Below are 11,737 nucleotides of genomic sequence, written 5' to 3'. Positions count from 1 at the left end.
CACAAGGAATGCGACAGCTGAAACCCATGTCTTTCATACGTCTGTGCGTAGTGGTTCTGGAAGCACTGACTCCAGCTGCAGTCCACTCTTTGTGAATCTCCCCCACATTTTTGAATCGGTTTTGTTTCACAATCCTCTCCAGGGTGCGGTTATCCCTTTTGCTTGTACACTTTTTTCTACCACATCTTTTCCTTCCCTTCGCCTCTCTATTAATGTGCTTGGACACAGAGCTCTGTGAACAGCCAGCCTCTTCTGCAATGACCTTTTGTGTCTTGCCCTCCTTGTGCAAGGTGTCAGTGGTCGTCTTTTGGACAACTGTCAGGTCAGCAGTCTTCCCCATGATTGTGTAGCCTACAGAACTAGACTGAGAAACCATTTAAAGGCATTTGCAGGTGTTTTGAGTCAAACAGCTGATTAGAGTGTGGCACCAATGTCTTCAGTATTGAACCTTTTCACAATATTCTAATGTTCTGAGATACCGAATTTGGGGTTTTCATTAGTTGTCAGTTATAATCACAATTAAAAGAAATAAACATTTGAAATATATCAGTCTGTGTGTAATGAATGAATATAATATACAAGTTTCACTTTTTGAATGGAATTAGTGAAATAAATCAACTTTTTGATGATATTCTAATTATATGACCAGCACCTGTATAATAATTAGTGTTTACAGTATTTTTATCATATCAATGTTTTATGCATCCCTATAAAATAAACAATAAAAAAAATTTATTGCATGACCATGGAGCAGCACTTTATTGGAATATATATATATATATATATACATATGTATGTATGACTTCAACAGCAGAAAACAGTAGATGCTGCAGTTTGATAAATATAATAGTCACAGTTGACTACATCCAGCAACACAAGACTATGATCAAAATCCTATCAGACTGTGACAGCAGGCAGATTTATCAACTGACATTTTCAGTTTCTGGTGTTGAGATTCTAAATATCAGCTTGAGATTTCCATCAACAACCTCAGATGTGTTTGTTACAGAAGTGTGACACTAAGTATGTGAGACTGGACTATAGCTGTTTAAATCGACGGCGTGTTTTTACCGATGCATTTATGGAATCTGTGAAGTGTGGGCTTTGTTTTGAGCCGTGGCTAGCGGTGTTTTGATGGATTATAGTCGGTAAAATATGACAAAATATGAATCGTATGCCTGGCAGAGCGCCCCCTAGTGGACCCGAGATGTTGCTTTATTACTTTTGCAGTGTTTATCGTGTTGAAAAATGGTTGTACCCAGGATGTTGTAGCCGAGGTTTCGCTGAACATTTTGATGTATACATTGTTGGGGGTCGGCTATCACAACTCGTGTAGCATTCCTGTATTTTCCGTTAAGCCCGAGTGGACCCTAATTAGGGTCCTTTAGGGTTGATATTCAGGGTTAAATTAATAGAATAATCAAAGTGCTGCCGCTAAAGGTGTTTACTGGGAACTGCTGCAGAGAGACTGACACAATGCTGCTGTTTACTAAATATTGAACACTAATGGGAGAAGAGAAAAAATACCCTACTAAATTAAGGGGTATAAAGGACAGCATATCCATCACATGTGAACATAGCAGGAAGCAGTTACCATCAAGGGAAAAGTTCTGACTCAAAGAATCATCAGTTCTTTAGATGACCAAGTTTAGGTCTGCTCCCTGCAGTTACCATCCTCAGCCTTGCTGAAGCAGCGCTGCCTTCAGTCCCTATTTTGTTCTTTGTCACTGGGGTCATCGTTCATCTTCATGGCTTCACATTTTGATGCTTGCCTGCGTCGACAGCCACCAAGCTGTAGCTACAAACAGACTTAAAGTCTGACAGGAAGTTTGTGCGTGTTTGTGTACAAGAACCACATGTGTAATATAGGAGCTGGATCTCAGACTCAAAGATGGCACAGCTACTTCAATGAAAATTGCTCACCTGGAGCATGAGCCAAAAGAGTTTTCTAGCTTCCAGGTTTGCTTCTGTGCAGCCCACTGCACATGTGCATTAGTGTTTCCTCTGCTGACCCCACTTGCGCACTCCCATTCATACCACAGACTTTAACACTGGGATGACAAAAATAAAATTCAGTTTTCTAGGCTATGGGAGAGTTTTACAAATATAAAACCTTCATGGATTAAAAATTCATGATACAAAGAGTATAATTGACTTGGTTTGCAGTTTAAGGCCTCGTGTCAACAGCTGTACAGACATTTCTTTTATTATTGTGGTCAAGGGAGAAAGTGGGTTTTGGACTGCAAGGAGATTTTTCACCACATTACCACAAGCAGCTGTGGGGAAGAACTGGCTAAAAGCTGAGTGGCAGCATCGTATCCAGCTCTAATAATACATCCATGGCAGGAATAAAAAAAAATTTTAAAAAAACTGATCAGAATTCCCTGGGAACCATCATCATTGTAGTCGTCATCGGCTAGAAATGGAAAAGTAGAGAGTGGGAGGAATCTAGTGCTGCGTCCACTTGATGCTCTTCAGATCGATGCCTTCCTGAACCATCTCCCACAGAGGACTGACAACCAGATAGGGAGAAACTGGGTATTAGCTGTAACACTGTTGACACATTTAAACTTTACCTTGGCAGACAGAGAGACATGTTTCTATGTACAGCTGAAGTCAGAAGTTTACATACACTTCAGTTGAAGTCATTAAAACTGATTTTTTTTTTTATGTAACCACTCCACAGATGTCATGTGAACAAACTCTCATTTTGTCAAGTAGGTCAAAACTGAGTTAAAATGTATGGGGCTAAGGTATATGTAAACTTCTGACTTCAACTGTATAAAGTAAGTGAGTTAATTTTATTCCAATTTATTACAGCTTGAGTCTTCACAGTTTTGTCCATCCTTTCTAGCATCGCCACTAAAAGTCAAGTCAAGAAACATAAGCAGTCAGATGATTGGAAAGACTGGAAACAAAGCACTTTATTTGGAAATCAGACTTAAAGTGAGAGTGTATCTGAAATGTTGGTAATAATGGGATTTATGGAGGAGCCACAACCCCAAGGGGCTCTGTAAGGGAGCCACCAAAATCACATCTACTGTCCCCTTTTCTCCAATCATAAATCAAATTTTCACAGTTTAAAAAAAAGGCAGAGGCAGAAATTATCTTAAAAAAAGGGGAGCTCATACAGTGGGATATGCATCTGTCTAGTGTTGCTACACTGCTGTCTGCCCCCTGGAGCGGCCCTTTGACCTTCTTTTGGCTTTGCAATGAGCAAGTTGTATAGTTTGCAGAATACATTTGACATTGATTGTGTTGAAATCGAGCCGATGGTGTTTATTTTTCCAAGCATAGCTGGTTCTACTGTGCTTCAGTCTGCACGTGCTGAACTACATAGAAGCAAAACAAAAACCTGGTGCACACATGTTAAGGTAGAAAATCTTTTTGTCAATCTTGTCATGGTTTTTTGTTATTTTTTCACAGTTGTTGGTCATTTGCCAGTATAAAACAGTGAAGGACTGGCATCTAAAATAAACATAGCCTTGTATTTAGCTTGTTGGATGAAATTAACTGGGCTTTTTTTTTTTTTTTTTACCTTGAAGCTGGGCTAGTTAACACAAACAGAGCTGGGCAAGTAAATAAAGGTGCGTTTTCTGTCCTCTGTGCTTGCAAGAGCAACAGTAGAGAAGAAACAAATTTTGTGCAGTGGATTTGTAGCTCTAACTGTTCGTGTGAGGAAAAAGCCAGTAATACTACTGTGGGTGAAGAATATTAATAATAAACTGAACTAGTGCTCTGATTTGTTACGATTCAGCAGGTCTACTTTTGGTAAATTCCATAAGTAATGATATTATTCAATGAGTGGAGACTCCCCTTCCTCCAGTAGGCCTCCTCCGCCTGCCCAGTAATATCCATAAGTTCATAGGAAAATCTCATGCACAACTACAGTAAGTACAATAACTGTTGTTGTTGAAGTCAGTCTGTCAACTATGATGGATATTTACAATAGACAAAGTAATAATTTTACTATTTGCTTTCATTTTCTCTTAGAAATAGGTTTGTCTAACCTGGAGATTTGTTTCCAACCCATCTCATCATCAGACTGCTTGTGTTTCATAACCTGTCAGCTACTAACACGGGGAGTGCAATGTTATTCTGATGAACCTAACAGGCAAAATCCAGCTGAACTCACCTCATCTCTCTGAGTTTGCGGACCTGCTGGATACATTTCTCTGCTGTGTAGTCCACCTCTTCTTCTGTGGTGAACCTGCCAATACCAAACCTGACACACAAACACAGGTTTACATTAATCTACATGTGATTCAACTGAAGTCAAATCTGAGAACACGAAGGCGGCAGAGTTTATAATAAAAACATCTTCCTGTCTGAGTTTCTGCTGTTGTTCATTCTGTCACTAAGACATGTATACATGTCAGAACAATCAATGTTGTATCAAAATACTTTCAGTGACTTCAGTGTACACACTAAACCAGAATGAGGATTATAGTTAGGACTGTGAACAAATGTATTAACAGTAACATACATGCTCTTGTTTTAACTGTATTTTTTTTTTTTTTTACAACAAATAAACTTTATTAGAATCATGACAAGAAGCAGGATAATAATTATTTTCTCATCCAGAAGAAATGTTATAATAATCATCTTTATTTGGCCAAGTATGTTACACACACAAACACAAACAAGGAATTTGTTTCCGGTACAGAACCGAGGCAGCCATTTGAGGTGCCAACTCAGCCGATGGCTTTAACCATCGGGGGCAACATGGGGGCTCAGTGTCTTGCCCAAGGACACTTCAACGTGTGGACTGCAGGTACTGAGATTATCTTCAAGATTTTATTCCGAACTATTATCATCATTATGAGGAGTATTACCTAGGCTACAGGGAGGATGTGAGTGTTCATACCTGATGGAAGAGTGAGCCAGGTCTTCATCTGTTCCAATTGCTCTGAGGACGTATGATGGCTCCAGAGACGCTGATGTGCATGCACTACACAAAAGCATTAATTCATTTTTAAAAAGGCCCCATCAATAATTTTACACCCATTTAAATTAAAGATATATTGTGGATTTAAACATCACATTTATATTTAGCATTTCTCACCAAAACAATGTGTTTATCCTAAGTCTAAAATAACATAAAACAATCTGCTAAACAGATTTTTAAACTGTGTATTGTTTACATCCATTTTTGCTTATTTGTACTATTCTTTCATCAATTGCTATATTTTATATCAGTGGAATAACATGAAACCACCACCAGGAAGTGAATCACAACGCCTGTGTGCATTATAAGAATAGAACTGGAACCCACTTGCAAAAATCAACAGATCAGATCAAAAATGCTGCAGGGTACAGTTAAAATGACATACTGTATATGAAAACTCACTTTGAGAGCTGGACTCATCAGGAGCACCTGCTCTAAGTAAAGCTTCACTCCAGTTTTTAATAATTTTATCGACAGTGTGTCTGACCTGCCAGATGACAGGGCGACGTCCTTCAGCGCCATCAGTAGACTCTCTCCTTCCACATACGCAAAAGACAAGTTGATACAGCCTGAAAAACACATTCACACAGACGTCTGCATTTTTTTGTACCAATATAAAACTGCATTCCAAAAGAAGCCACTAACATTAGGACTTTGACTGATTCCAAGGTCATGCTGGTTGATACTGAAGCACATGACAGTGGAGTGTTTTGATGCATGAGTTTCACTTCTGTGTGTGTCTGTCAGTGTGTGTACCAGGGTAGCGTTGTTCTGGATCTCCGTTCATGATTACATCAGGAACCTCAGACATGATCTTCTGGACAAGCCGCTTAGCCAGCATGGACACTCTGCAATGATCATACTACACACACAGACACAGACATTAAGTCACAGGATACCTGGGTGCATTTGGTGAGTTTCAGAGTGTTTGGGCGCATTTGTTTTACCTCCATCTCTTGCTGGGCAACGCTGCAGGCGGCTCCCAGCCCAACAACCAATGGGGTGGGGACAGTGCCAGAGCGCAGCCCCCTCTCCTGCCCACCCCCACTCTGTAGTTGCTCTAAACGCACCCGGGGCCTGCGACGCACGTACAGAGCTCCCACACCTTTACAAACACATATCGGCACTCTAACTTACAAGCATGTCAGTATGACCACAAAAGTCAACCCCCTCTGGACTGTGTACTAAATGAGCTGCATATAAAATAAAATGAAAAATGCTTCATTTTGCTTATTGACCCAACAGGTAAGGGTATACCTATTAATGCTAATGCTAACCTTTGGGTCCATAGAGCTTGTGACCACTGATGGACATTAGGTCGATCTTCCAGTTGGAGACGTTGATGGGAATCTTTCCAACAGCCTGAGCAGCATCAGTGTGGAAGAAGACTCCTTTTGAACGACAAATTGTACCTGTGGATTGGAACAATATCAATAGCTGTGATCAGAAAACAGAATCAAATCAGTGTTTCATCTGAACACTGAAACATGGATTAGACAATGTGAAAGTGGGTCTTTCAGAGATCACATTTCTGCCTAACACAGGAGTAAATATCATATGCACTGCCATGGTTACCGATCTCCTCAATAGGTTGCTTGACTCCAATCTCATTGTTGACAGTCATCACCGACACCAGAGAGGTGTCAGGACAAATGGAGGCCTCCAGCAGCTGCACGCACGCACACACACACACAGAGATGCAGTCTTTTAATACATACAGTGACCTGTGCATTTTATACAAGTGTTCTCTATATGTGCTGTATGTGTCCACACTGTATTGTCTCTTGTGGGATCACAATGTGTGCACCTCCAGGTCCAGCAGTCCATTCTTCTGGACTGGCAGGTATGTGACATTGAAGCCTTCGGCCTCCAGAACTCGACACGAGTCCAGAACACATTTATGTTCCGTCTGCGTGGTGACTATATGACGCTTCCTGCTCTTGTAGAATCTGGCAACACCCTGCAGGAGAGGAAGGGCAGGGTCACTACAGACATATTACAAACTAGACTACAACTCTGTGTTGTTTTTACTGTATTTTTAGCTTTTGATTGCTGCTACTGAGTTCTCAATATTTTTCCTTTTATGTTATCAAATATTAATATTGTGTTCTCTCCATAATACATCTTACAGGTTCTCATTATGAGTCACTGTGTTATCTGTTCCTAAAGTTACTCTACCTAATTTGTTTTCAGCCTGGCAGGTGGTGCGAATATATAGACTGTACTTTTACAACACAGGGTAGGGAAGCTGGAATAACAATAGGCCTGTAGGCAGCAGAGGGTCATGGAGGGGGGTATAGCTGAGAGACACCATGTCCTGTGCCATTTAGATTAATGCACATTAAGCATTTTTCATTTTTTTAGGTTCTCACTCCATCTTACTGGTTCTTCTGTTCTTGAATGAGAATCCTTTTCTTACTAGATTCTGATTTAGTTTTTACTGTGATTTTGTTCTGTTCTCACTACACTCTCTCTGTTCCTGTTGTGTTCTGACTGGGGAGAACCAAAACAAGAGGAGGAGGAGGTGATGAAGAGGAGGAGCAGAGTGTGACCTTAAGGGCTAGGTTGTTGGACTCGGTGGCTCCGCTGGTGAAGATGATCTCTCTGGGATCAGCTGCAACCAGATCAGCCACTTGCTGCTCAGAGAGAGAGAGAAGGGAACAAGACACAGCCAATGTCTATTTCTCAAATTCAGATTTGATAATGATGACTGAGTACACCGCATATTGTACAAGGTTCACAATATAGAAATAATTATTCTGAATTCAAAAGAATACATGTATATGGTAAGATGAGAGCTACTTGGATATTAACACTAGGCTGAAAAGCATTATTTCCAGCCCTCTGTGGAAGTTTCAAGCCTGTTGGTGGTGTTGGCTGTGATGTCCAGTGAGATCCTAGTGTGCACCTGTATTGCTAACAATGACTGACCCAGACTGGGACCAACTCAGTCCAATCAGTTGTCACACTCAAATTATGTCCCCACCTTTAGATTACTCTTTTTTTTACACTTTCTCTCTGTCTGTCTGTGGAGACTGAGAGTCTCTGTACCTTCCTGGCATTCTCCATGGCAGTCTCGCTCTCCCAACCATAGGCGTGTGTCCTGGAGTGAGGGTTACCGTAGTAATTCATCAGGTAGGGCAACATGGCATCCAGCACCCGGGGGTCCTGCACACATGCACTGAACTGTAAGTGCTGGTGAATACATTTGAATAACTATGCCACTGACTCTGAAATCAGCCTGTAACCATGATAACATGGTTAGTAACAGTTACCATGGGCGTGGTAGCCTGGAAGTCCATATAGAGGGGACGGAGCTCATCTTTCGCCAGCTCATGTTTCTTTATCAAATCTGCAACACAAAGCAACAACAGGCGGCTTTATTTCGATGATTTACAGTAGATTCTTATGCATCACACCATCATGGAGGCCTCTGATCGGTCCCAAATCCATCCAGCAGCCTGACAACAAGCCTAAACATCAAGTCAGAGTCATAAATATCTTCTCAGACAATAAGAACAATGAGTCCTACAACAGAGATGTGATGAACATAATAATGCATCAGTAATTATAATCCAATAATGATATTCATTAATGTTAAATATGCCACTGCATAATGAGTACTTTTTACTTTTGGTACTTTATGTATGTTTGTATGCTAATATTTTTGTAACATTTTGAATACAGGACTTTTACTTATATCAGAGTATTTTTACACTGTGGTATTGCTACTTTTACCTAAGGATCGCAGTACTTCTTCCACCACTGCTGTTAGACGTAAATACTTAACTCAGTTTATAAATTTTGTGAAGTTTCCTGTCTCCCTAATAAAGTGCGTCACTTAAAAACTAGCTTCGTGCTAACTGCTCTGAGGAGTATACATTTGCTCCGGGATGCTGTTACCTTTCTGCAGAGAGCCGATGGCTTTCCCTTCGGAGCTTAGCCGGAGAGGGAGCCACGAGCACGACCTGAGCAGGCGAGAGGAGACGGTCCTGCTCGGTGAAAGCATCTTAGCGGCGGGCTGGTTTCAGCTGACTTCTGATAGTGACGAAACTCTACCCGCAACCAAAACACCAATATGACCCGCTTCAAACCAGCATAACCGGGAGGTTGTTGGAGAAGAAAATGAATAAGCTGTAAGCCCGAATGAAGTTTGATTTGCGTCTACGAAATGCAGCCTACTCTCAGTTAACCCACGAGTTTCAATACATCCAGGTCACGGCAGAATCGATCTGCGTCCAATTTAATAGAATGACAACGAACACTTCCGAGGACGTCTTTCAAAATAAAGTGTTAAATAGTACTAATTATTTACGTCAAAAATTCTGTTCGTTACTAAAAATGTAATTAAACAACAATAATTTTTATATATATTATATATATATGGACACTTTAGAAGAAGTAGGTTTATTGATAGAGAGAATTTAGTTTTGTTTTCTTTTCAGGTTTTTTCTGCCTATCTTCTGCTTACCACTCCAGAACAGCAGGTGGCAGCTTTAACCTTGTTTTCAAACTACCAATAAATCCACAGAAGAAGATTGCTACAGGAGAAGGAGAAGTGTCAGTTTTTGATAGCCATTTTCAGTAGTTAGCAAAATAATGTACTCTTGAAAGACTACATTTATTTTAGAATGCAACGTTTGAAATGAACTCTCCACTGTAGCGGCGGATCTCATTTTGAGGTCAGGTTTTCATCTATTTTTGGAGTTTGTTTCGTACGTAGACGTAAGATTTTAACTAAAGCTAGCAAAGATAAGCTAACTTGACACTGCACTGTTTTGAGTACGTTTAACACCGTAGCTCTGTGCGTTTTGAATACTTGTATATCCATTACTGTTATTTAATGTTAAACTGTCCACTGACAGGAGCAAACGCTGCCTGCATTTTACATTCACCGTTTTAAAGCGTTTGTAGCCACTTTAGCTTCACCAGTGAGATGCCTGCTAACAGAGTCTGATTCTTCAATGTTGTTGCTATGATTAGTTTTTATAGTTTGTCTTTGAAGACAGTTTAATAACAGACTGAGCAATAAAATTTAAATTATAATGCTGGTAATTTTTAAAAACATACTGTGGGATTAACAACCACCGCATCCATTTAAAAATTGTTTTCTTGTCCTTTTATTTATAGATTTCAAAACGTTTTTGAAAACTTAACATTTTTCACTACTGTTGTTTATATCGTATTTATATACAGTGCTGTGCAGAAGTACAAGTAAAACTGAGGAAGCGTTTAAAAAATAATGATATGAATAGGTTGTTTCATGCACCCTGGTGAACCTGGGACAGTTCAGTGTCTTCCTCATATTAACATGTCCACTTCTGCACAGTAATCACTAATTAGTCACTGCCTTGTGGTCGTTAGTGAGCCACTGTTCATGGCCTCTGAACACACAATGTCATGCTCCTGCTCTAGTTCTGTTATTAAATCACGGGATTGACCACTTGGCACAAGTAATCAGCAGTTGCTTCAGACACATCTTCCTTTTCAGAGGTCTTGTCATGAAAACCCTTCAGTATCACACACAGTTTATGTGAACCTGACATACCATCATTTTATTATGACAAAACAACAACATAAACATGTGGCCCATATAAACACATGGATAAAGTTGTGTAACTGATACAATTACACTGATCTGTCCCATTAGAAATAAAGAGTTTTCGTTATGGAGGTCAAGCTGTGAGTATTTTATAAAAAAAAACATTTTACCTACTTTGTTAACTTGGTTTTAGATCTAATAGAACAGCGCTTGCAATTACTGAATTTGTAGAAGGTGTACCAGTGCCTGGGACAACAAGAAACACACATTGGGGATTTTTATTGATTTTCAAAAGGCCTTTGACACTATTAATTTTGAAATTTTACTTGATAAATTGGAAAGGTATGGTATTAGAGGTTTGGTGCTGAAATGGATAAAAAGTTATTTGTCCAATAGACGGCAATTTGTAAGTCTGGGTGGGCATCAATCTGATTTTTTGGATATAGTATGTGGGGTCCCACAGGGGTCAGTTTTGGGCCCTAAACTTTTCATATTGTATATAAATGATATATGTCATGTTTCTGAATTATTGAACTTTGTATTATTTGCTGATGATACTACTGTATGGGCCTCTGGGGAAGACCTACAGCAACTTCTGGGTCTGATTACTCTGGCTAGAAGGATGCAGTGATTCGGGGCCGCGGGAATTTAACCAGTGTAGCTGTTTAGCTTAACACTTGAGTTGGGTTAATCATAGTTTGGATTATCAGGGGTAGAACTAGATAAGTATTACTTCTTTCTACTCATTTGCAAGCATGTAATGATCATTTATCATCATGAGACATTTTTTTTCCGCTTTTCTTTTTTGGGTTTTCTCTGGTTGTTTTGAGGTATATATTGATTATGATTTCTTTTCCCTTATCTGTTTTATTATATGCTTGGAATTAATAAATAAAAAAAAAACTTGTGAAATGACTCCGATCTCTGCTGATATCTAAGAGGGATCCAGAGATGTCTTGATCTGTTAACGTCTTGGATGGCTTGCCACAGGTGACAACATGTTCCTGGAGCCTGCAGCAGCTGAAGATTGATGTGTTTGACAGAGAAGCCACCATCATTGCTGCAGTCATGGGAACAACAATAAGTGAGCCGTGTATCTACGACAAACTGTCAGAGAGCATCAACATTCTCCGCCAGTCGGGCTACCGCTATGGCATGTCGGAGCGAGAGATCGAGAGGTTCATCAAGCAGGTTCTGGAGACCAATGAGCCAAGGAGAGAGCCTCCCCAGTTCCCTATCCTGAGGGC

General features: G+C 40.0%; 2 protein-coding genes across 2 annotated transcripts in view; one reads left to right on the top strand and one right to left on the bottom strand.

Moving 5' to 3' along the window:
• Positions 1–2,180: 2,180 nt before the first annotated feature.
• nfs1 (NFS1 cysteine desulfurase) lies at positions 2,181–9,224 on the bottom strand. Its single transcript, XM_020611218.1, has 13 exons — positions 8,852–9,224; positions 8,224–8,300; positions 8,000–8,116; positions 7,501–7,584; positions 6,756–6,908; positions 6,524–6,617; positions 6,226–6,360; positions 5,896–6,053; positions 5,705–5,810; positions 5,436–5,517; positions 4,868–4,951; positions 4,136–4,225; positions 2,181–2,512 (listed from the first exon to the last, which is right to left on the bottom strand). The coding sequence occupies exons 1-13, from the start codon at positions 8,955–8,957 to the stop codon at positions 2,449–2,451; spliced, it is 1,350 nt and encodes a 449-aa protein (XP_020466874.1). The 5' UTR covers positions 8,958–9,224; the 3' UTR covers positions 2,181–2,448.
• A 223-nt stretch (positions 9,225–9,447) lies between these two features.
• cunh6orf89 (chromosome unknown C6orf89 homolog) overlaps positions 9,448–11,737 on the top strand; it is a 5,800-nt gene continuing 3,510 nt past the window's right edge. Inside the window, 2 exon segments of the mRNA XM_020611162.1 lie at positions 9,448–9,630; positions 11,481–11,736. Coding sequence (XP_020466818.1) covers positions 11,559–11,736 — 178 coding nt within the window. The 5' untranslated portion in view covers positions 9,448–9,630; positions 11,481–11,558.

This window comes from Monopterus albus, unplaced genomic scaffold (assembly GCF_001952655.1).
Source record: "Monopterus albus unplaced genomic scaffold, M_albus_1.0 scaffold110.1, whole genome shotgun sequence".
Taxonomy (NCBI): Eukaryota; Metazoa; Chordata; class Actinopteri; order Synbranchiformes; family Synbranchidae; genus Monopterus; species Monopterus albus.
This window is presented reverse-complemented; position numbering and strand designations above follow the sequence as displayed.

Coding starts and splice junctions, on each gene's coding strand:
- nfs1 (XM_020611218.1), bottom strand. CDS start 8,957: ATGCTTTCACCGAGCAGGACCGTCTCCTCTCGCCTGCTCAGGTCGTGC. Junction 8,301..8,851: donor CATCGGCTCTCTGCAGAAAG/GTAACAGCATCC, acceptor TTTGTGTTGCAG/ATTTGATAAAGAAACATGAG. Junction 8,117..8,223: donor TCCAGGCTACCACGCCCATG/GTAACTGTTACT, acceptor GCATGTGTGCAG/GACCCCCGGGTGCTGGATGC.